This window comes from Puma concolor, chromosome E2, assembly GCF_028749965.1.
Source record: "Puma concolor isolate L17-30 chromosome E2, mPumCon1.1.hap2, whole genome shotgun sequence".
NCBI classification, from domain to species: domain Eukaryota; kingdom Metazoa; phylum Chordata; class Mammalia; order Carnivora; family Felidae; genus Puma; species Puma concolor.
This window is the reverse complement of record NC_141681.1, coordinates 18,387,485-18,412,884: the sequence shown is the minus strand read 5'-3', so window position 1 is coordinate 18,412,884 and position 25,400 is coordinate 18,387,485. Positions and strand designations below refer to the sequence as shown.

At 43.1% G+C, this 25,400-nt stretch overlaps 1 protein-coding gene across 1 annotated transcript in view; it reads left to right on the top strand.

Annotated features, from left to right (window-relative positions):
• Window positions 1-23,430, top strand: part of CDH1 (cadherin 1) — an 83,444-nt gene extending 60,014 nt beyond the window's left edge. Inside the window, exons 4-16 of the mRNA XM_025920527.2 lie at window positions 1,417-1,560; window positions 1,660-1,815; window positions 2,573-2,717; window positions 4,066-4,241; window positions 4,502-4,630; window positions 6,642-6,824; window positions 8,086-8,330; window positions 12,080-12,225; window positions 15,207-15,431; window positions 15,746-15,976; window positions 18,868-18,998; window positions 20,568-20,711; window positions 21,638-23,430. Of these exons, the coding sequence (XP_025776312.1) occupies window positions 1,417-1,560; window positions 1,660-1,815; window positions 2,573-2,717; window positions 4,066-4,241; window positions 4,502-4,630; window positions 6,642-6,824; window positions 8,086-8,330; window positions 12,080-12,225; window positions 15,207-15,431; window positions 15,746-15,976; window positions 18,868-18,998; window positions 20,568-20,711; window positions 21,638-21,847 (2,265 nt within the window). The 3' untranslated portion in view covers window positions 21,848-23,430. The remainder of the gene's footprint in view (window positions 1-1,416; window positions 1,561-1,659; window positions 1,816-2,572; window positions 2,718-4,065; window positions 4,242-4,501; window positions 4,631-6,641; window positions 6,825-8,085; window positions 8,331-12,079; window positions 12,226-15,206; window positions 15,432-15,745; window positions 15,977-18,867; window positions 18,999-20,567; window positions 20,712-21,637) is intronic.
• The last annotated feature ends 1,970 nt before the right edge of the window (window positions 23,431-25,400 follow it).

Here is a 25,400-nt window from a genome sequence, read left to right as displayed (position 1 = left end):
TCTAACTGAACTAATCGTTGGGAATTTTTTTGAGTAGGTGGGGGGAGGGATCAGCCGGAATGATGGCGCAGTGTAAATATCTGTATTTTCTGTGGGAAGTGTAGAATAGTGGGTAAGAGCATGGACACTATCTGGGACTGAATCATAGCCCTGCCACTTACTGCCTGAATAGATATAGGAGAGTTACTTAACCCCTCTGTGCTTGAAATTCCTTATCTGTAAATGCAGATAATAATGAGTGCCTGATTTAATACATGTGAAATGATATAACTGTGCTAGGCATACAGTAAGTACTCAGTAATTGTTAACTGTCTTTTTCTTGGAGGGGGAATGAGCAGGAGATCAATCCTCTGATCATTTTATTTTACTCTTTGTGTTTCTAGTGGGGAGAGTCTTGGGAGGGGAAGAGAAGACTCAATGGGAAACATTTTTTTTTTAAGTTTTATTTATTTATTTTGAGAGAGAGACAGCGTGAGCAGGGGCAGGGCAGAGAAGGAGGGAGGGAGGGAAAGAGAGAGTGTGTGTGTGTGTTATTGGGTATGTGAGTAACTAATATGTAGGAATGCAGTACTGGGAAGGATTTCTTATCTCATGTCTGTCTTGTGCATTTTGAAACAAATTTGAAAAGCCAGGAAATAGTGCTTAAATCACATTTGGCAAACAGTGATCAGTGATTATGTGGGGAGTGGGAGATGGAATTGTCCTCTGGAACCTTTACAGTATTATGGTTAATCACTTTAAAGCACTTAAACAATTTGGAAGAAACTTTGCTTCCATCTTCAACTATCTCATTTCCCTGTGTGTGCATAAAGCTATCTTTATCACATATGAAAACTGTTCAATACAAGTCTCAAAGGGCGTTTTTGGTTCCCATCCCAACAGCTTTAGTTAGAACAAATGGAAACTCAATAGATAAAACAACACAATGAGGTTAAAGAATTTGTATTGATCACAAAGTAGTTCTTAGCACCAATTCCTAAAACTTACCTCATCTTGGCTGATAACTCCACTTTGGAGGCCTATACCCCAAGGAAAAACATAAAAGAAAATTGAAACACTTGAATATCCAGTTGTTGAATAAGCTCTGATATTACATCATCAGAGTGTAATGTTCTTTTAAAAACAACAGGTATAATATATATAGGCTTGAAATAACTTGCAAAATAATATCAAACTCTCAAATGTATAGTTGTGTATGCATACTGGTTACTTGAACTCTGGACATTAGAAGGATCAAAAGAGAATGCCATCTTTATTATATGGCAGAGAGGTTCATTGGGTTGTGTTTTGTTATTAAGTTAAAATCATCGACTGTCCTCAGAATGCTGGAGATGCTGGCTGGGTAGGTGGAACTGTTGGGCCTGTATTATTTCTCCTGAATTACCTGATTTTGTTCTTCATCTCCTTTCCTTTTAGGACACTGTCTCCGAAACCCAGACAGAAGTGCTCACATTTCCCAACTCCCAGCATGGTCTTAGAAGACAGAAGAGAGACTGGGTTATCCCTCCTATCAGCTGCCCAGAAAATGAGAAAGGGCCATTTCCTAAAAATCTGGTTCAGGTAGAGAGCAGGAAGTTCTTTACTTCTCTGGGAGCAATTTGTCAGAGAAGGACTAGGAAGAAAAAGGGATAATGCTGTTTCTTTCTGTTTGGTCTTCAGATCAAATCTAACAGGGACAAAGAAATCAAGGTTTTCTACAGCATCACTGGCCAAGGGGCTGACACACCTCCTGTTGGTGTGTTTATTATTGAAAGAGAAACAGGATGGCTGAAGGTGACGGAGCCTCTGGATAGAGAACAAATTGCCAAGTACATTGTGAGTATCTCTCAGAAGCCTGTTAATAATGGGGTCCTATCCTCCCAAAATTTTTTGGTCAACCCATGTTGGATCCCTAGATCTGGTGCTCTGGACATGTGAGGCTTAATTTGATAGCTCTGTACCTGTTAATAAAGGGAGATGACAGGAGAGCTGGGGAAAAATGGGGGGGTGGGGGAGGGGAGCATTAATATTTTCTTTGTTAGGAATAAAGAGAGGAGGGTCCTTATGCATGAGTTAAGACCCAAGGTAGCAACTTACTCTTGGGGCCAAAAGTCCCTGACCCAGAGGAAGAGGCCAGTGATGACATTGGGGAGCAAAAGCCATTCTTAGACCTTGGTATCAGAGTGAGCTTGGAGAGCTGAAGGGTAATGCATTGAGGCCAAATGTAGAAAAATCTGGGGAGACACTAGACTGGAGCAGTCAGAGCAAACATTAGCCTGCTGGGAATGAATCAGAGTGTTTTAGGGTTCTACTGTTTTCTCCTAGGCCTGGCTCCCCAGCCCTCCTATGGGAAATGGGAGCTCTGACCTGGTAGCTGTGTTCTCCAGCCCATGAATCTTTACATATCATGCCCTCAAACATTGTCATGACACCACTGAAGCAGCAGCACATGTCCGAGAAAAGTTCTCTGCTAGGGTGTCCTTCCTTGGGTCTTGGAGAGTTGGGGGGGGGGGGGGGGTGGAGGCCGTCACATGACTCCTTCCCTTTCTTCCCCCTGGTTGGGACCCACGTAACCTTCACTTGGCTGTTTCAGCTGTACTCTCATGCTGTGTCTTCAAATGGGCATGCAGTCGAAGACCCAATGGAGATTGTGATTACGGTGACAGATCAGAATGACAACAAGCCCGAGTTCACCCAGCAGGTCTTTGAAGGTTCTGTCATGGAAAGTGCTCTTCCAGGTATGGCCAATACATAAGGCGCGTAGTTTCCAGAAAGACACTTAGATTCTTTGGACTTAAAAGTGTTGGGGCTGGTGTTTGGGGTCAGGCCCTTCATAGCGATAGAACTTCTTTAGGAGCTTGCACCATGTGTGTAAAACATCCTTTCTACAGAAATGTGTATTATAAAATAGGAGCAGTTTAAGAACCTTTCCTGATTAAGAAACAGATGCATGCCATTCATGACCACATTCTTTTCTGTCCCCTGTAAAGGTAACTGCTGCCCTGACTTTTGTGGTAATCATTCCTTTGCTTTCATTTGTCTATTTCACTGTGTGTATATTTATCTCTATATGAGCTCTTGTTTGTTTTGCATGTTTTCAAACTTTATGTACAGGGAACCACACTCTACATGTATTTCTGTGGCATGCTTCTCTCGTTTAGCTTTATGTACATATGGTTCTTTGTGTTGGTGCCTATAGCAGTCCAAGGCCATTCATTCTCATTGTCATGTAGTATTTCTTTGCATATATCTCCTGATGGAAACATGCAAGACTTTCTCTAGGGTATAAATCCGTAATGGTAGATGGCTCAGTTGTATTGTATGTGCCTGTTCAGTGTGATACTTGCTGACAAGCTGTTTTCCAAAGGGGTTGAACCAGTTTACAGTCCCACCAGCAACATATATATCCTGGAATTTTAGACTTTTCAGCTCTGTTGACTGTGTGGTGGTATCTCCATACAATTTTAAATTGCATTTCTCTGCTTTATTAATGGGCTGAGCATATTCTGCGTTTGCCGGCCCTTTGGGTTTCTTATGACTTCTTTCTTCGTCTTTTGCTCTTTTTTTTCCCCCTTAGGCTATTTTTTTCCTTTTCCTAGTGATCCCTAAAGAATTTTTTTTGATGTGCTCAGCACTAGTCCTTTGCCAGTCACAGGTGCTATAAGTATTCTCTTCTACCTTGAAGGCAGTGATCTCAAGTGACCATCCTCTCTGGTGAAGCCGTGACTTACAAGCCACATCGGAAATTTGTGGGATTTTTCCTAGTTTTCACCTCATTCACTCTGTTTGAGAGACACGGCACTGTTTCAGTTTAAGGTTACTTATTCCCCGTAGTCCTCCCCTCCAGCCCAATCCAAAGTATCTTGTGGCAAAGCTGAGTCCTTGGAACACTGCTCATTTGGTGGAATGCTGTCAACTCTCCCCCCCGCACTGGTAAGAATTTTGGAAATTAGAAAATGGAGAGCCATGACACGGTACCAACCCTAGGCTCCTCCTGGAACATTCTGGACAGAATTGAGCTGAGCAATGTTGACCAAAATCCAAAGTGCAGCTTAACTGAATCTTCCTCTCCTTTGGCAATTCCAGGAACTTCTGTGATGCAGGTCACGGCCACAGATGCAGATGACGATGAGAATACCTACAATGCCGCCATCGCATACACCATCCTCTCCCAAGAGCCCCCGCTGCCTCAGAGCACAATGTTCACCATCAATAGGGACACAGGAGTCATCAGTGTGGTCACCACCGGGCTGGACCGGGAGGTCAGGGGTCAAGAGGATATAGAGGGGGTTGAGGGCAAATAGACATCAGCTAGATCACGTGGACTGTGCAAAACTCGACAGAGGCCAGTTGCCACGTAGCATGTTATGGTCTGAGCTTTGCATCTAAACATCTGTCTAGAGGTTTTATACCTAGAAGGCAGGCTAGCATTCAAGCAAATGATAAAGTGTTTTGATGCTCTGGGCTGGGCTGGGCCTGTTGTGGTTCTGGGTCCTGACTCCAATGTGTTTGATCTCTGCAGAGTGTCCCCATGTACACCCTGGTGGTTCAGGCTGCTGACCTGCAAGGCGAAGGTTTAAGTACAACCGCAACAGCCGTGATCACGGTCACTGACATCAACGATAACCCTCCCATCTTTGAACCAACGACGGTAATTTTGCAGCCCCTCGGTTTTCAAAGAAAGGTCCTCTGTTGTTTCACAGTGCTCATGGGTGAAGCCTTTGACAGCTTTCCCTAGACTACTGAACTTCAGAAAGCAAGCAGATTGGGGTGGCAGTTGTCCCTGCCATCATTAGCCTGGGCCCTATTGGCACACGTTTGTGAAATTATAAATGGCACCTGAGGTGCCTGGCTGGCGCAGTCAGTGGAGAATGTGACTCTTTTATAATTTTTTAAATATTTTTTTGATGCTTTTATTTATTTTTGAGAGAGAGAGAGAGAGATGACAGAGCATGGCTGGGGGGGTGGGGGCGGGGGGAGCAGAGAGAGAGGAAGACAAAGAATCCAAAGCAGGCTCCAGACCCTGAGCTGTCAGCACAGAGCCCCACGTGGGGCTTGAACTTCACTGTGAAATCATGACCTGAGCCGAAGTTGGAAGCTTAACTGACTCAGCCACCCAGGCACCACAGAGCATGTGACTCTTGGTCTGAGGGTTGTGAGTTTGATCCCCATGTTGGGTATAGAGATTACTTTAAAAAAGAAAAAAAGGGGGGGGACACCTGTTGAATTCATGTTTTCATTTTGGGTATCTTGGTCACAAGTCCTACCAGGTTTTGTTTATTCATTGAACAAATATTTTCTTTCTATTCTTTTCTTTTTTTAATCTTTATTTATTTTTGAGAGAGAGAGAGAGAGAGAGAGTATGAGTGGGGAGGAACAGAGAGAGAGGGAGACACAGAATCCAAAGCAGGTTCCAGGCTCTGAGCTGTCAGCACAGAAGCCCGACATGGGGTTTGAACTCATGAACCACAGTATCATGACCTGAGCCCAAGTCGGATGCTTAACTGACTGAGCCACCCAGGCACCCCAGAACCTTAAATCTTAATACATTAATTAGAAATCACCTCAGTGGCTAATAACAGACACTTGACTCTTACGTCCTAAACAAATAGGGTAAACTTTCTAGTGTCACAAAAAGCCCAGAGCTAGATTATCTGTGCTGTCAATGAAACCTCTTTTGCCTTACTTTGCCACCATCCTTGGTGCATAGCTTCCATCCTTGGTGTCCCCTTATGGCCCCAGATGGCTGCTAGCCCTCCAGCTATGTCTGTGCTTCGTTCAGGAAGGAAGCAAGGCCACGGGGAGCACAAGGCATTGCTGCTAAGTGAAGTCCTCTTATTTCTGTGCAGACCCATACAAGTTCCATTTACCTCTTAGCAACTGCAGTCTTCGAGGATGACTGGAAGTAAAATACATTGTCTGGGCACTTTGCTGCCTCCAACAATATATTTCACGAAGAAAGGGTGAATGGATATTAGTATTCAATTAGCAGTGTCTGCCACCCTAACCTAGGCATTGTGAGTAACATTTATAGTAAGATTTGACAGGATGTTGGCCAACGCGGGACAGGGGACAATGGAAGAGTGCTCCAGGCAGAGGGAGCAGCATATGCAACATGCTCTGAATCAGTGAAAAGCTTGATGCATAGCAAGAACTGAAAACCAGTCAGTGTAGTGAACTAAATGAGGTTGGGTCCTGCACGACCTTGTAGACTGAGGTAAGAATGTTAGAATTTATCCTGAGTGCAAGGGGATGTCATCAAAGGTTTTAAGCAGAGGACTCTACTGACCAGACTTTTGTTGTAAGAAAATTATTGGTACCACTGGGAATGATAGGGAGAGGAGAGTAATGGATAAGCCACAGTGTCTTGAATTTGATTAAGACCATAGTCATCAACTGGGTCAGAGTGTGCTGTGAGGGGCTCAGGTAGCCAGGTCCTTAAAAAGCTTCTTCAGGTAGTCATGAAGGATGATGTTCCTTGAGTAGTATTGGCTCCTCCACCAATAAGAAATAGAGGCTCCACTGATGGAGTGGGCATTTCCTCCAAGACTCTTCTCCTTGAATCTTGGGCTCAGAAAGGACTCCTTTAGCCCTCTAGGCCCTGGCTCATCTATTGGGTCTCAGGATGTCATAAGTGGTCCATTTTTTCCTTTGCTCTGTAGTACCAGGGGCAGGTGCCTGAGAACGAAGCTAATGTCGAAATCACCGTACTCAAAGTGACTGACGCCGATGTCCCAAATACCCCAGCGTGGCAGGCCGTGTACACCATATTGAACAATAAGGATGACCAGTTTGTTGTCACCACAGACCCAGTAACCAACGATGGCATTTTGAAAACAGCTAAGGTTTGTATGGTGCCTGGCAAGGTGCAGAAACTGACATCTTGGAAACTCCCCTGTCCACTGGTGTCTTCTCAGAAGTAGAAGTAGTACGGCATTGGTGGGGTAAGGGTGGGAGGCTTTCCCAGGATCTGTTGCACCATTTGGGATTTGCAGTGACTATTCCAGCACATGTGAGACTCAGGAAGCTCCTTGAGGTTGAAGAAAATACCATGTGTTTTAAAAGGCTCGCTCCCTTAAACATTTATCTACTCCTCCCCTCCATATCCATTTTGCAAATAAAAGGGAAAATAGTCTACTGGTCTCTGCCATTTTGCTGGATTATTTTAGAAGTGGGACAAATGACTTTTTGAGAAATGTTTTGGAAACCTGAAGACTTAGGAAGTTGGGTGATTTACTTGTTGAGGTTACTCAGAGTTAATGGATCCCTGAATCAGCCCCAAGGCTTTGACTTCCTCTTGAGCAAGTGAGCAGACCATTCTGCATTATTACTTTATGCATTACTTACTACATAATCTTATCTTCCCCTAACCATCCAACGTCAACATTGTCTATGCTACCAACAAAAGAAAGAAGCTAGTAAAATGAGTCCCTACCATACACAAAGTCCTTCATCAAAGTTCCCAGTTTTTTCCTTACGGCAACTCCATGAAGTGTTCCTTTTCCTACATATTTAGATGTAGAAACAGATCCAGAAGTTAAGTTGCCTGGATCACACAGCTAGGATATGACCCAGCTGGGCTTTGACCTTGTTGCTGACTGATCTGAACTGCATGTTGACAGTAAACTTAATTGAGGTCATTGAGGTGGACAAGCAGGGTCTTCTGTCCGTCTGCTGTCACATGGATGGCATGTCACATGGGATGTGAACATTCTTACTGGTCTTGAATAATGAATGACTTAATGTGCTAGTGTTAGTTCACTGGGGTTTGCTGTTTGACGTGTCCCGTAGTTTGTTTTTATTCTTCTCCTAGGGTTCTCATCTTTATTATGATTGCATGGTAGTCATTGGGAGCTTTGTAAAACTACGCATGTCTGGGCCCTACCCTCAGAGACTGCTATTTACTGGGTTAGAGTTCAGGCCTCCATTTTCTTCAAAAGTTCTCAAGTTAATTCTTCCTAATTAACTAGATTAGCTAGATTTGAGAACCCCTAGGATATTGCTAACCAAAAGCAATAGTTAAGGACTTAATTTTATTTATTTTTTTAACTAACATAAAATGTATTTTTGAATTCTTTTTTTTTTTTTTTTTTTTTTGCTCCTTAGGGCTTGGATTTTGAGACCAAGCGACAATACATTCTGTATGTGGCCGTGGAGAATGTGTCCCCGTTTGAGGTTATTCTCTCCACCTCCACAGCCACAGTCACCGTGGACGTGGAGGATGTGAACGAAGCCCCCATCTTTGTGCCTCTCCAAAAGGAAGTGCACATACCTGAAGACTTTGGTGTGGGCCTGGAAATCACGTCCTACACTGCTGAGGATCCGGACCAGTTTATGGAACAGAGGATAACGTAAGTGTGAGGATTTTTTAACAGACTTGCAACAATTGAGTATGAGTGTATGTGTGTGTATAAAATACTTTGTTCATTGCATTTTACCATCATTGGTCTGTGCAAGTCCCCCCCGCCCCCGTTTTTTTCTAATTCCATTTTACTCTCATTCTCCACACTTTTTCCGTTCCCTCCATAGCCAGCCATTCCCGATTTACTGTTGCTTCCTGTTTGCAAGTTCATGCAGTGTACTAAGAATGTGGTTTTAATTTACATACATGATGTTGTGTTAGAAGTAGCTCGGTATTTCTCCTTTTAAACTTGAAGTCACCCCATAATCTAAATCACACCCACAGATGTTGAAGCCACACCTGCCAACCAACAACAACACCCCACAACCATGTATGATAAAGAATGTTCTTAATTTTTTGAGGGCTGGATTTGACTAGGAAAAAACTATGAGAATACAAATCCAAAGAGGACACATGTGTCTTGTTAGTAATACCGTGATTTCCAAGAAGTAATGGGCCTCCGCCAATGCGCCCACTTCCTCTTCTTGGAGAGGTAGGTTCCTACCTGTTAACATGTACTTTAGGGGAAACTGTCATGACACCTGAACTATCTTCTTCTAAAGTTTATTTAAGTGATCTCTACCCTCAATCTTGAACTCATGACTCGGAGATCAAGAGTCACGTGGTCTTTCAATTGAGCCAGCCAGGTGCCCCAGGCTCTCAACTATTTAGAGAAAAACATACAAATCCAGAATAGCGTCTTGCATAGTAATTGAGTGTGTTCTTGTTTGGTGGGATGTTTGTGTTTTAGCATCAGTGCTTTTGACTGGTTCAAGTTGAAGTTCAAACAGAGTTTAAGTGTGATTTCAGCCTCAGTGGTTAGTTTGGGAAGTGCTGATTCTGTCCTAAGTGAAAGGGCTCCTGAATACCTTTGGACCACACATGTGCCCTGTATAGGAGGAGCTATATAAAAGGTGCAGGTAGAGATCTTAAAGGCTGCTAGCACTGAGTCATTAGGTCAAGGGTGATGGGGAATTTTTAAATGAAGGAACCAGGCTGATAACACCCAAACCTTCTGATTGTATTTAACATTTACTTAAAAAAAAAAAAAGTAAGGACAATATAACATAATGTACCACTTGATATGTATGATTCAGTAGCATGCACACAACGTCACTATGGAAATATTTTTTTTTGGAGTAAACTAAAGTTGAGGCAGAACCTAGTTAAGCGTTAGAATCTGATTTTGCAGAAATGCAGAGAATGAAGAAACAAATGCCACAAATCTGGCCAAATGCAGAATGTGGGAACTGTATGACAAATGACACTGGAATAAGTGGCAAAAGGGCAGGGAGGACTGCTTTAGATCAAAAGAGTATTAAGAGGCAAATGAACCAATTGTAATATGTAGACTACAACTTGAAGATAGATTCAACACTCCAACTATAAAAGATACCTTTGAGTCAGTTAGAGAAATTTAAGCATGGACGTGGCATTAGATGACAGTAAGTAATTATTACTGTTTTTGTTAGATGTGTTGGTGGCATTATGATTATGTTTTGTTTTATTTTTTTCTAATTTACTTATTTATATGGAGCACCTGGCTGGCTCAGTTGGGTAAGTGGCTGACCTCAGTTCAGGTCATGATCTCATGGTTCATGAGTTAGACTCCTGCATTGGATCTCTCTGCTGTTGGTACAGAACTTGCTTTGGATCCTCTGTCCCCATCCCTTTCTGCCCCTCTCCCACTGGTTCTCTCTCTCTCTCAAAAATAAACATTAAATTAAAAAAATTTTTTAAACCTTATCTATATAAGATATATGCTAAGATATTTACAGGAAAAATCTTTTGACATTTGAGATTTGCTTTAAAATAATCTTAATTTCAGGGTACCTGGTTGGCTCAGTCAGTAGAACATATGACTTTTCATCTTGGAGGTCACAAGGTCAAGCCCTATGTGAAGTGTACAGATTACTTAAAATCTTAAAATACTTCAAATGTGTTGAATTTGTACATGTATCCAATGTACTGCTCATAATCCAAGGAGTCCTCTAGGTGGTCCAAACTATTAGGGCTAGTAAGAAGTGTTTTTAATCAAGGTTGAAAACTACAGTGGGAAACCAAAGACCTCTTGTATGGTTTTCGTTGAATGATGAAGCCTTGGACTGTATGGTTTCCAGGCCAGTTGATGCCTTAGCTTGCAGTAGTGTAAGGGTCATTTAAAGCTTCTCTTTGGGCAAGTACGGGGACCAAGTCTGTGTGTAGAGGCCCTTACTCCTGGAACAAAGACCACTTGCTAAGTTCATGGCTTTGTACTCCTAAGGAAGTGGGGATATGCCTGGAGGTATCCAGGGCTCTTTTATCCTTAGCTTTTTTGCTTCTTTTTCTGAGCCTTGCCATGACCCTAGCAGATAGCTGGGCAGTATATCTCTCTTTTTCATGCCTTTGTTTTCTCTGATTGACTGCTTCTGGTACTCCCAAGTAGGTATAGCTTAACGGATCATTCTGGCATTTTGAATAAAACTTTTCTTTCCCTTTGTAAGGCCAGAAGGAACTTGAGCTTCTCTGGCACCTGCCTTGAAAGGCCAGTAATACAGCGCATCCTCCAGTCACTGTGTCAACACGAGTTTCCAGGTGTTTGTGGTGGGGGTTTTGGGTGGCATATTGCCACCATTTGAGTACTGTACCCTTTGGGGAGCTGGCCTATAAGACTCTGCTTTAAAAATACATAAGGAGGGGCACCTGTGTGGGTCAGTTGGTTGTGTCCGACTCTTGATTTCAGCTCAGGTCACGATGTCATGGTTTGTGGGATCAAGCCCAGAGCCTGCTTGGGATTCTGTCTCTCCCTTTTTCTCTGCTCCTCCCCTGCACATTCTGCTTCTCCCTCTCAAAATAAATAAATAAACTTAAAAAAACAAACAAACAAACAAACAAACAAACAAAAAAACCTTAAAGTTCATAGTACTCCTTGCTTCAGGCAAAAATTACCCAAAGATACTAAATCTATTGGGTGAAAGTTGAACAGGATATTGTCACATTTTCTCCCCTCAGACCATAGACTAATGGTCTTTTTTCCCCTTAGGAAAAAAGTACCTTTAATGGGAAGAAATCAGGTGCCCTATCCCTTATCCAAGTGATCAAAGTTAACCAAGAAAAGAACAGATGTCATGTGCCTCTTAATGTCCTCCTGAGAAGGACAGTCATCACTTATCCAGTGCTCTTGCCTCCCTTTCCCTCACATGAATTGAGTTTACTTAGAAGGGAATAATCAGACCAGCCCAGATTGAGGAGCTTTCTCCAAAACAATTGGCCTGCACATTTCAAAAATACCAGTGTTGAGAAAGAATGGAAAGGCTAAGGAATGTTTCCAAATTGAGGAAACGTGACATCTAAATGTCATGCGTAGATGGATCCTGAATCAGGGCAGGGATGCTCTGGAGGACAGTTTTGGGGAAATCGACAATTTAAATATGTACCATATATTAAATGTTACATTTCCTGAAATTAAAAATCCAATTGTGATTATATAATAGAATGCCTCTGTTCTGAGGGGATAATACGCCGAAGTATTTATGAGTAAGAGAACATGATGGCTGCAACTTCTTCTCAAATGGTTCAACAATGGGTGAATCCAGGTGAAGGGGACATGGATGGTCACACTTTCCTGTAGATGTGAACGACGAACAAAGAGGAGCCTTAGCCTTCTTAGCTATGTGCCGTTCACTCTTGTATTCTAAGCCAGAGCTTGTGCCTTTTCAGGTATCGGATTTGGAGGGATGCTGCCAACTGGCTGAGGATTGATCCAGACACTGGTGCCATTTTCACTCGGGCTGAATTAGACAGGGAGGACTTTGAGCATGTGAAGAACAGCACGTACACGGCCCTCATTATCGCCACCGACAATGGTAAGGATGTTCTTAGGGTTTGGCCTTGGCCGCCTCACCCTCCCGGCTCGTTTGCTTCTTTGCCCCCCACCTTTCTTTTAGAGGCAAGAGTTCATTCTTCCTCTTTTATCCTTAAACAAAAAACATACAATTTTCAAGGGTACAAATAATTTAGGTCAAGTAGAAGTGCTTTTCACCATTCCCTCTTTATACCTGAACCCACTCCTTCCCCACAGGAGCCACACTGCCTGGGTCTAGAGCCTAGGACATAATACCTATGTGACTTTGGACTTACAAGCTTATTTCTATGTCCCTCAGTTCCTCTATCTGACAAAATGATAATACCCCATCTAGATTTTTAATGAATTCATTTATGTAAACATGCCTAGAAGAGTGTCTGCTACATAGTACTACTCTATAAGGACTATCATTATTTTTATCATCATCATTATTAGTGAAATGTGACTCCCTCCGGGCTGTTTCTGTGTGTTTGAATTCATTTTTCTGCATATGAATTATAGTTTATTATAAAGCCACTATCTACTTTATAGCCTGGTTTTATTGTAAAAACCATTATTTTATACATGTTGATTTCTATTAAATTTTTCATTTACTTGATACGTAATTTATTATTATTTACAATATGTCTTTAAGACACAGATTTACTTTGGCACTTTATAGATTTACCTCTTGGTAATAAAGAAATGTTACCTAGGGCTGCCTGGGTGGCTCAGTATGTTAAGCATCCAACTCTTGATTTCGGCTCAGGTCATGATCTCATGGTTCGTGAGTTTGAGCCCCACAATGAGCTCTGCCCTGACAATGTGGACCCTGCTTGGGATTCTCTCTCTCTCTCTCTCTCTCTCTCTCTCTCTCTCTCTCTCTCTCTCTCTCCCTCTCTCCCTCTCTCTCCCTCTGCCCCTCTCCTGTACATGCATGCTCTTGCTCGCTCTCTCTGTCTCAAAAATAAATTAAAAAAATTAAAAAATAATAAACTGTTACCTGGATCTAGCATAATTTAATTATTCACACATTAAAGAACACTGGGATGGTTTCTACTTGGTCATCATTTCCAAGACTTTCATACGTAAACATCCTTGTACATGCCTCTATGTGCAAGTATTTCCCCTGGCTAGATATTTAGAAATAGAATTATTGTTAGAACCTACTCACTTCCTGACATTGTGAATGAGTCTCTTTCCCTCACTAACTTACCAGCTTTCTGAAGTAGTTGACAATCTAGAAAACACAGCAAAGCGAGTAAGGCCATGATGGGGCTGGGCGGATGGCTGTTGAATGATGCAGCCTCCATCACATTGTGAATGTGCTGGCGAAAGATAAACCTGTTAGAATTTAAAGCCTGTCCCTGGAGCTGTCATTTGGGAGTTAGTGAGGAAGGCAAGTTAGACCTTGACTGGGTCCCATTTGCAGACTGAAGCAGGCTCCAGGCTCTGAGCTGTCAGCACAGAGCCCGACGTGGAGCTGGAACCCACAAACCGAGAAATCATGACCTAAGCTAGAGTCAGACGCTTAACTGACTGAGCCACCCAGGCGGCCCATGTTTATTTATTTTTGAGAGAGAGAGAGAGAGAGAGAGAGAGAGAGAGCGCGTGCACAAGCTGGGGAGGGACAGAGAGAGGGGGACAGAGGATCTGAAGTGAGCTCTGCACTGACAACAGAGAGCCCAAAGCGGGGCTTGAACTCATGAACCGTGAGATCATGACCTGAGCCAAAGTTGGATACTTAACCAACTGAGCCACCCAGGTGCCCCTAATTAGAAAAAATTTTAAATGGCCCCTGCTGGGTTTTTGGGGTTTTTTTTTTCCTCTCCCATAAGGTAAAAGGATTCATCCATGGATGAATGCATAGATAAAATATGGTATATGTATACAATGGAATATTAAAACATGGATAAATCTTGGGGGCATTATGCTAAGTAAAAGCCATGTCACTAAAAGATAAATACTGTATAGTTTCACTTAAGGTGTGAAAGTGGTCAAATTCATAGAAACAAAGTACAATGGTGGTAAGGGGCGGGGAGGGGGCTGGGGAGAGAAGGAAAGCAGGGAGTTGTTTAATGGTTACAGAGTTTCAGTCTTGCAAGATGACACTGTTCTGGAGATCAATGTGAATATACTTATACTGTTGAACCTAAAATGTAAAATGAACTTTAAAATGGTTAACATGGTAAATTTTATGCTATGTGGGGTTTTTTTTAAAGCCATCATTTTTTTAAGGGTAAAAAGAAAAAATAATCACCACATTCTTGCCACCCAAGCATGATTATAGGTTTGAGATAATAGTTCTGTGCATTTTTTTTCTATAACAAACTAATATTGGGGCACCTAAGTGGCTCACTTGGTTAAGTGCCCAACTCTTGATCTCAGCTCAGGGTTGTGAGTTGGAGCCCCACGTTGGGCTCCATGGTGGGCATGGAACCTACTTAAGAAAAAAAAAAAAAAACCCACACTAATATTGATGATGCTTGAGTATCTACTCTTTCTACCATTTTATGCTAGATGCTAGCATAAAATGGTAGAATACGTATGTCAGAATGTAAAAGAAATGCACACAGAAGTGTCCAAGTCTTTTTTTCCCCAAGTCTACTTTGAAAATCAACTTGCAACTTGTAGCCATTTCAAAAGCTCAACCCTTTGATAATGACCTTAAAGCCAGAGAAGTTCGGAAAGGGAGAACTGGTAGGGGGGCAAAGAGGAATTCTTGGAGTGGTTCAAGTTTAATGGATGCATAAAGGTACGTGCAAAAGAGTAGGGAGCCTTGTCCTTGGTGTGAGGAATAACTTGAGTAATTGTTGTTAAAGTGGGGAATAGCGTGTTGGAGAGCTGCCTGACCAGAAGTGAAGATGCCCTGAGATGGGGAGGGTGGGGCCTGGTGATGAATCTCTGAAGAGCCAAGCCAGGATTGGCGTTTGGTCTGATTCGAGGCTGTAGAGCTTCATGAATGTTCCTGAGCTGTGGTATTTCCTACATATTTTCTCTTAGGTTCTCCACTTGCTACTGGAACGGGAACCCTTCTCCTGATCCTCTCTGATGTGAATGACAATGGCCCCGTACCAGAACCTCGAAGTATGGATTTCTGCCAGAAAAATCCACAGCCTCATATCATCAACATCTTTGATCCAGATCTTCCCCCCAACACATCTCCCTTCACGGCAGAACTAACACACGGGGCAAGTGTCAACTGGACCATTGACTACAGTGACCAAGGTGGGAACTGGAGTCTTACTCTGACCCCATGCTTTTCCCTGCTCCTGCCCCCCACCCACTTCTGAAAGTCCCTTCTCAGCTTCTCAGATGTCACCTCTTTTGTCTGACGCTTGTTTATTTGCCCCATCTGCATTTGAGGCATTCCCCCAAAGGTCCCTTTCCTTTCCTGGTATCTGACTCTGTAACATACTGCACAGTGATCTTCCACCCAAGCAGCTCCATTTTCTTTACCCTAATAATTCTAGAATGAGGTTGTTTTGTTTGTTTGTTCTTTTTCTCCTCGTCCCATCATTTATTTTTGTTGCTTCCTCCAGCCCGTGAATCTCTAATTTTGAAGCCAAAGAAAACCTTAGAGTTGGGCGACTACAAGATAAATCTCAAACTCGTGGATAACCAGAACAAGGACCAGGTGACCACCCTAGATGTGTACGTTTGTGACTGCGAAGGGGTCGTCAACAACTGCAAGAGGACCATGCCTTACGCTGAAGCGGGGTTGCAAGTTCCTGTCATTCTGGGCATTCTCGGAGGAATCCTCGCCTTACTAAGTAAGTATGCCTGGCAAGCATTTCAGTCTTTGGCTTCTAAACTGGGGGAGGTTTATCTGTTACTGAGCATTTTAAAGTTGAGTTCGCCAGGACTGGAAGGGAGCACTGTTCCATTAAATCAACAGGAGCCCAGTCCGTCTATTTTGTTGTTCTTTGAATCCTTCAGGGCAGTGCATACAAATCGCCTGCATGAGAATTCTGATCTGGGGTGGGACCTCACATTCCACCTTTGTCACCAGCTCCCAGGGGGTGCAAATGTTGGAGGTTCTTAGAGCAACCTGGAGCAGCAAGTCTTTAGGGTGCTATTCTCATCAGCATGGTCGGAGCTACCAGCTCACCACCCCCACCTTCCGTCTTGGAGAAGAGATGAGAGAGGAAGTGGAAGGCACATATCTGGAAAGTGCACCTTCACTCCCATTCCAATGGCTCAAACACAACCACACCTAGAATGTCCCACCCTAACTGAGTGGCCATGTGCCCATTTAACACTTGGCAGAGAGTGGGGGTGGAGTATAGGGTGAATAGTGAGTATCAATGACTATCAGGACAGAGTGGGGGAAAGACCGTGTATAATTAGGGGCTGAAAAGGGCGGTCCAGGTCATGAATGCCTTTGCATTCAGAAGAGGGGGCCTCTTGAGGGAGCCTCAAGGAAGGTTTGGTGGAAGATGTAGGATTGTTGGGACGGGGACTGGTGGCATCCAGATGGACAGAGGGGCATTCGTGACGGTTCCCACACTACCACACTAGTGAAGGCACAGAGAGGAAGGGGAGGCAGGGAGGAGACCAACGTGGCTGGAGTAGAAGAAAGTTCTTGGAGGGAGCAGTGGGGCCACCTCTGGGGTTTCAAGTCGACTCAGCACAGGTGTTCTTTCCCCTGCCACTTGCTGCTTCACCAGATTCATTTGCTCCTGCCCTTTGCTGCTTGTGTCATCTCCAAACTCAGAAGGAAGGAGAGTGTTGTTTAGAATTCAGTGAGCTTTCTGGACTTGTGTTCCTCAGAATTCACATGGCTTTATTGCCACCATGGGATGAGGTTAATTCACCTTCCTGTGTCATCAGCACAGGCGTGACGGCACAAGCCCTGCCTGCCCACTTACTTCCCACTCCAATTACATTTGAACGGGCCAGTCTGCTCTGGGGACAGCAGTTACAAACTAGTACTTTCATTCTGAGGAAAATGTTCAAGACTGCAGTTTACCCTTAAAATACCAATTTTTTAGTAATAGCCTTACCTCAATTTGTTTGGGGTATATTTTATTAGACACAGAGGCCAAGGACAACATGGCAGAAAGCTTAAATGTGGAACAACATTGAAAGCAGAAGCAATGCCAGGATCCACACTTCTAGCTTCTTGTTCCTTGTGGGCAGACTTAGAACTTAGCCTTCTAAAGGTGATTCTACAAAGATGCCGGGACATGTGGATGTTCATGTAATCCCTCAATATTTGATTGCTTGCTTTGTGCCAGGCTTTTTGAGGATCCCACTGGGGTTGCTGAGGTTTTGGTACAGTGTATGGGGTGGTACTTCCTGAAGCAGTGAAAATATGTAGTTACTTTTCTAAAGGTATAACATGTGAGTAACGTTTGATCGGTAACATCTTCTTGGAGATGAGAACCTGCTCCTTGCTCTTACTTGCTCTACGCTCCACGTGGATGGTGACTGTTGGCATCTTATGTGGTCTTCAGGGCCGTGTCCTCGGTGCCAAGGCAGGTCTAGGCCGACCCAGCAAGTGCTCACTGTTCCTGTTTATGGATTGTGATCAAGGAAGTTTGCTTATCTGAATAAAGTCTTGGAAACTTGCTGATTTCAGAAACAATAGGGAGTTTGGGTACTTCTGAGAAATCTTTTCCCCAAGTCTACGCAACCTCCTGTTTCAGTCCAGTAATACTGTTTCAGTAGGATGTCCTTTCCCTCCTCCCTCCCCCTGTAGGGTGTCCTTTAGAGGTACTTGGGCACAAGCATCTATGAAGAAAACACATTGAATCGTAATTTCTTCATTCACAATAAGTAGTTTAAAAGTTTTTAACAGCTGTTAATCATATATACCCTAGAAACATCCCATGATCAGATGAAAACTTTGGAAATTAAACAGATCGTAGAGCTTGCCCACATGATTTTTATCTTAAGGGAATATACCAGGTGATTATATGGTCTGTGTCCCATTCCTCTGAACTGATTAAAAATAATGTGCACCTGTCAATCACATTTAGGGTGACTCATCCCTGTTCACAAACCTCTAATGGTTCCAACTCAGAATCAAAGCCAAAGTCCTTCTAGTAGTTGACATATCCCTGCCACCCCTCTGTTTGCTTCTTTCCCCCTCACTCACCCTGCTGTGGCCATGCTGACTTCACTTTTCTTAATCATGCCAATCATGCTTCTGCCTCAGGTCCTTTGTCCTTACCACCATTTCCTCTGCCTGGAGCATTTTAACTCAGATTCTGAGAAACGACTGACTGGTTTAATAAGTCCAGTTAGGGGCGCCTGGGTGGCTCAGTCAGTTAAGCATCCTATTTCGTCTCGGGTCATGATCTCCCAGTTTGTGAGTTTGAGCCCTGAGTCTAGCTCTGTGCTGACAACTCAGAGCCTGGGGCCTGCTTCGGATTCTGTGTCTCCTTCTCTTTCTGCCCCTCCCCCACTCATGCTCTGTCTCTCCCAAAATTAAATAAACATTAAAAAAGATAAACAGTCCAGTTGAAGACACGCTTGAATTCCCATGTAATTGTCCACTATGTTATACTGTATACGTTAACTTCAGGTATGTGAGCATCGCCATGTGGGTTGTCTGACAGCCATCTGTCTGGTAGGCGAGGCACTGGTGCTGTGTGATAGCTGCTTTTTATGGCCTTCCTGACCTGTGGCTCTCCTTGTTCTCTCTTCCCCACACCAGTCCTGATTCTGCTGCTTTTGCTGTTTGTTCGGAGGAGAGGGGTGGTCAAAGAGCCCTTACTACCCCCAGAAGATGACACCAGGGACAATGTTTATTACTATGATGAAGAAGGAGGTGGAGAAGAGGATCAGGTACCTTTTTAAAACTGTGGCAAAAAGCTATGTGGTGATCTCTGTTTGGAAGAAGCAATGTTTAGGAAAAGGTAGGCATTTAAAATACCGTTGTTCTGTTCAGCACCCAGATGAATGGACAGATGCAAAGGGCAGTTAAATAACTTGCCCAAAGTCACACAGGTAGGAAGCAGTCAAACCAAGTAGTCTGACTCAAGCCTGTTCTCCTCATGGCTGTTCTCAGGACATGAACTTCAAATTATTTAGACATAAAGCACTTAATCTGTTGTGATATTTTGTCCCTTGAGTTTATAGGTATGCTAAACTTTTGCCTTTCTTTTTGTAGATGTTAAATCTTCAGGCCTTCTTTATTTTCCCTGATTTTGGAGATGATCTTACCTTGCCCCGGAGTTTTTTTGTTTTGTTTTGTTTTTGTTTTTTAAAGTAACCTTAATGCCCAACGTGAAGCTCAAACTCAGGGACCCGAGATCAAGAGTCGCATGCTCTACTGACTGAGCCAGCTGGGCACCTTTCTGGAGAGTTTTTGAAAGTGTATTCTATCTAGAAAGGGAACCTTGGGCCCCATCTCGGAGTTCTGCTTTTGACTCCCGCCATGCATGAGCACATTTGCTGAGCGATGTGGTCTGGAAGAATAGCCTGTTTTGCATAACATATTAAGGGGTGCAGAGAAATGTCCTTCAGGCATTTGTGGGACAACTGCTGGTCTCAGCTACTGTCTTAGTCTGTGTGGACTGCTATAACAATATACCACAGACATTGCTTAAAAACCACAGAAATTCATCTCTCACAGTTCTGGAGGCTGGGTTGTTTAAAATCAAGGCACCAGCAGATGTGGTGTTTGGTGGTGGCTTGCTTCCTCCTTCATAATCAGCCATAATGTACTCGCACGGCAGAAAGGAATCTCCAGGGTGTCTTTTATTAGGGCCCCAGTCCTCTTCGCGACGGCTCCATCTACCCTCCTGACGTAATCACTTCCCAAAAGTCCCACCTTCAAATACCACCACCTTGAGCATTAGGTTTCAATGTATGAATTTTGTGAAGGACACAGGTATTGAGTATATATGGCAGCTAGGCTCACAAGAATCTGTGGATCGGCTGGGACTTAGTTAATAAGGTATAACAGCCTACATCCTTACCACAGGTGCTCCTCATGATCATTTGATGTCTTTCCTTTTTTTTTTTTAATGTTTATTTTTGAGAAAGAGACAGAGTGTGAGTGGGGTAGGAGCAGAGAGAGAGGGAGGCACAGAATTCGAAGCAGGCTCCAGGCTCTGAGCTGTCAGCACAGAGCCTGATGTGAGACTTGAACTCACAAACCATTGAGATCATGACCTGAGCTGAAGTCGGATGCTCAACCGACTGAGCCACCCAGGCACCCCTGATGTCTTTCCTTCTGGGGCTATTGTGAAAACTCTTAGGTTGAAAATTGTCATTTTAGTTTACACTGGCAAATGCTTGCAACTATTGACAGGGTATTTTCTGATACCAGAATCTATAATCCAAATATATCCCCTTATTTGTGACTGTTTCTTTTTACTCTGGGGTCTATTTTTACCTTTTTCTCCAAAGGACTTTGACTTGAGCCAGTTGCACAGGGGCCTGGATGCTCGGCCTGAAGTGACTCGCAATGATGTGGCACCAACCCTCCTGAGCATGCCCCAGTACCGACCCCGCCCTGCCAATCCTGATGAAATTGGAAACTTTATTGATGAAGTAAGTTAGCAAAATCAAAAGCAATAGTGCCATTCATCTCTAAACTCAGGAACAGTTGTGTTGAAAGTCAGGAAAAAGTCTTTAGATTCTTTGCTTTATGTTTTCTCCTTGTCTGATCCCTGACTGCTATTTTTTATTTGTGTCTCATCTGAATTTCAGAACTCAGAGCACTTCAAATCGTTCCTAGCGAATTTGCAAAGTCCATATGGCAAAACCAAGAATGACTTGAAAGGATTTAGTAAAAGTAGACATGAAGCTAAAGGAATTCAAAGTAGATCCAGTTTGGTTTCACTAATGAGTCTTTTTGCCCCTGCATCCCATTCCTGGTTGGGATGTGATATTAAAAGTGTATCATAAGTCTACCTAAGGGCCAGAAAAATAGCATCCCTTTGTATATGTCAGAAATGCATTCAGCTTTAAATTCCAGGAGCTTAAACACATGTAACAGAGGGTACCTTGTTTTTGTGCTTGTTACCTCATGAGCACAAGATGGCTGCCACACTTCCAGGCCTTGGGTCTGTGTGTTCCAGTCAAGAAGAAGTAGGAAGGGTAGGGTAGAAGCCAAAAATTTTCATTCAGGCAAACTGTTACTGCCAAGTAGGGAGTTTATTCTATATGTTACAATATGACTGTTTTCAGCCTCTGTCCATCCTGACGGGCTTGTTTGTCTCCTGCCTACACATAACTTATCATTAGTATAGAGGAAAAGATTCTGCAATTTACCTGTAATGTTCTCTTTTCATGAAATATATATTAGATTTGTCTTCCTTGACTGTTTGTATAAATTTACCTTATTGGTGTCACCGGATGGTTGCATGGTCATGTGTGACTTGTTGCTCGAGGCACCTGGAGGAGGCATCTTGCCTCAGATGACCGGTGTGCGATTCCTTGCATTGAAAGATCCTTTCGTCTTCCTTCTTCTTTAGAACCTGAAGGCAGCAGACAGTGACCCCACTGCTCCTCCTTACGACTCTCTGCTTGTGTTTGACTATGAAGGAAGCGGTTCTGAAGCTGCTAGTCTGAGCTCCTTAAACTCCTCGGAATCAGACCGAGATCAGGACTATGACTACCTGAATGAATGGGGCAATCGCTTCAAGAAGCTGGCAGACATGTACGGAGGTGGTGAGGATGACTAGGGGACTCGAGACAAATGGGGAAGGAGATGGGCCCCTACATCGTGTGATAGAAAATGCAGGGCTCATGGTTTCTCAGCTCCCTTCACTTGAGATGACTTTCTGGGGAAGAGAGTCTGCTCGGTGATGCAGTTAGAATAGTTGGGATTTCCACTTTATAGATCTAATCTGTGTGTGTTCGAATGATTTCGCCCTAATTTTTGAATCTTTTTTTCTTTCCTCACTCTTTAAGTGGTGATGCTGTCCCAAAGACCCCCATATGTTAATACTTCAGAACAATAGCTTCAGCCTCAAAAGGTTCTGCTAGCAACTTGCAGATTTCCTTAAGGGTTTTCGTCTCATTTTTTAAGGGAAGGGAGGGGTCAACTGCCCTATTATTTTGTGCGTGTGTGTGTGTGTGTGTGTGTGTGTGTGTGTGTGTGTAATTGTTTTTAATTTGTGTACTTTTTTCCTCCTATCACTGCACAGTGCCCCTTGTTCTACTATCCACTCTTACTCCTTCTGAACCTACATTGCTCCAGGCAGGGGTTCTCTGATGCAGAAATTTGGGGGCCCTTTCAGGATAAGTGTGGTCTTAGTCTGGCCATAGTGTGAATGGGTATTATTTACTCTTAAGACCTTTAATCTTCTGAGTATATAACTTGAAATAGGTATCCATCCACTTACTTGTTGTGCATAAGAATGTTTGTTATGTGTATGTCATTACTGGGGTGATCTGGTTCTAAACAGGAAGCCTTGACCAGAAAGGGTGGTGAGTTTTCAGGTGCCACTCCACATCTAATGTTCATCTAACACTCAAACAAGAGAGTGATCTATTCCAACACTTACGGTAGTGCCTCGAGTGCTGCAGCCAAAGACAGAAGGTGTTTGTCCCAGCGGAGAGCAACGTGAAAAATGGGTTTGAAGGTGGCAGGAGACAAGTTGTTGAGCCTGGCAATTTAGGAAACTGAGGCTGAGGATGGTTGAGGTGGCTCTGCCTCTAGTCCTGAAAAAGAATGGAAGAATCTTAACATGTGACTCCAATCAGGATCCTGCTACCAGAGTTTCTTCCTAACAGCCCAGAACCCCCCAAGTGCCTGCTGTTGTTGATGTCCACAGGATATGCTGGCTGATCTGGAAACATCTGCCCCAAATTCCAAGCATGCATAGAAAACAATATCAGGAAATCCAATTTATTTTCCTTAGGAGCAGGAAGAAAATACGGCCCTAAAATGTGTCAGTAAGGGGAGTGTGGGGAGAACTCTGATTTGGATCTTCTTTTAGTTGAAATGTGAATTTCAAGAACCTTTTGACAACCATGGAAAATAATCTTATCTAAATTGCTTTACTGTCTGTCAGGTGTTTTTTGAAGAAAAAGAAAATCATCCCTGCAATCACATCTTGGAATTGTCTTGATTTTTCAACAATTTAAACTCGAATGTAGTCCTGTATAGAGAATGTCACTATAGTTTTGAGTATATATGTGTGTGGGTGTTGATAATTTTGTATTTTCTTTGGGAGTGGAAAAGGAAAACAATTCAAGCTGAGAGAATTCTTAAATATTCATTTTTATAAATTTTATTAAAGAATTTTGTTAAACATTGTCAGACATATGTTTTATTTGGTTAGCCACAATTCCATGCAAGACCAGTGGTACTTGGGCTTATTCAAAACATGGAGAAGGAAGCTTCATGTTGAAATGACTCCTCCAGAACTTTGTGTCCTTCTATTGCGGGCAGAGTGTGGGAAACTGCATTTACAAATTCACTTTACTTGAAAACTATCCATATGGTATGTGGAGAAGCCATTAACATTCTCTTCTTAATGGAAAAACTACTGTGGGCATTGCTGAGGGACCTAGTAGAGCTTCAGACAAATTCAGTCAGTCAGCAAAAGGTTTGTGTAGTCCAGTGGTTCACCCCTGGGGGAGAATATGGCTCCCTCTCCCGGAGGACTTTGTGCAATTTCTGGAGATACTTTGATTGTGATGACATCAAGTCAAGGCCAAGGATGCTGCTGACCATCCGGCAATGCACAGGACAGCCATGTGCAACAAAGAATCATCAGGTTCAAAATGTCAGTAGTGCTGCTGTTGAGAAACCCTCTTACAGTTCTGTCACTTTCCTCTGCTGGAGTCTAGGACTTGAGATAGATATATAAATTTTTTTAAGTGGTGGTCAAATATATATACAGATCTTGACTTATGTGGTTATATCCCAAAAAACCATCATAAGTTGAGAATATGTCAAAGTGCATTTAATTTGCCTAAGGCACCAGACATGAGATCGTAACCCACTTTAAATGTGCTCAGAATACTTAACATTAGCCTATAGTTTAGTAAAATCATCTCACACAAAACCTGTTTTCTTTATTTTTTTAATATTTATTTTGAGAGAGGGGCGCCTGGGTGACTCCGTGGGTTAAGCATCTGACTTCGGCTCAAGTCATGATCTCATGGTTTGTGACTTCGAGCCCCACGTCAGGCTCTGTGCTCAGAGCCTGGAGCCTGCTTTGGATTCTGTGTCTCCTCTCTCTGCCCCTCCCCAACTTGTGTTCTGTCTCTCTATGTCTCTCAAAAAATAAATAAACGTAAAAAAAAATTAATATTTATTTTGAAAGTACATCATGAATGAGGGAGGGGCAGAGAGAGAGAGAGAGAGAGAGAGAGAGAGAGAGAGAGAGAGAATCCCAAGCAGGCTCCACATTGTCAGCACAGAGCCCTATAAGGGGCTCGATCCCATGAACCATGAGACCATGACCTAAGCTGAAATCAATCAAGAGTGTGTATGCTTAACCAACTGAGCCACGCAAGTGTCCCTCACATTAACCTTTTTTATTTATTTTTTTAATGTTTGTTTATTTTTGAGAGAGAGAGAGCGTGAGCAGGGAAGGGCAGGGAGAGAGGGAGACAAAGAATCCGAAGCAGGTTCCAGGCTCTGAGCTGTCAGCACAGAGCCTGATGTGGGGCCCGAACTCATGAACTGTGAGACCATGACCTGAGCTGAAGTCAGATGCTTAACTGACTGAGCCACACAGGTGCCCCCACAAAACCTATTTTATAATAATAAAGTGCTGAAGAGCTCGTGTCATTTATTGAATATGGACAGCGAGAAATGGAATGGTTAAGTGTGTCTGTTGCTTACCTTCCTGATCACAGAACTGACAAGCCGTGGCTGCCACTCACTGCCCAGCATCACGAGAAAGTCCGACCACGTATCACTAGCCCAGGAAAAGATCAAAATTGGAAGTATGGTTTCTACTGAATGTGTGTGGATTTTGAGCGTGCAATTCAGTGATGCTAAGTGCATGTATAACCCTCATCTCTATTTCCAGAACCTCGTCATCATCCCAAACAAGTTCTATAACCATAGGCAATAAGTAACTCCCCGTTCTCCCCTTTCTCAGCCCCAGTTACCTCCATTCTACCTTGTTTTATGAATTTATTCTAGGTATTTCATGTAAGTGGTGTCATGTAATTTATGTCCCTTTAAACTTGGTGATGTCATGTAGCCTAATGTGTTCAGGGGTTGTCCGCACTGCAGCTTGTATCAGCCCTTCATTCCTTCTACGGCTGAGC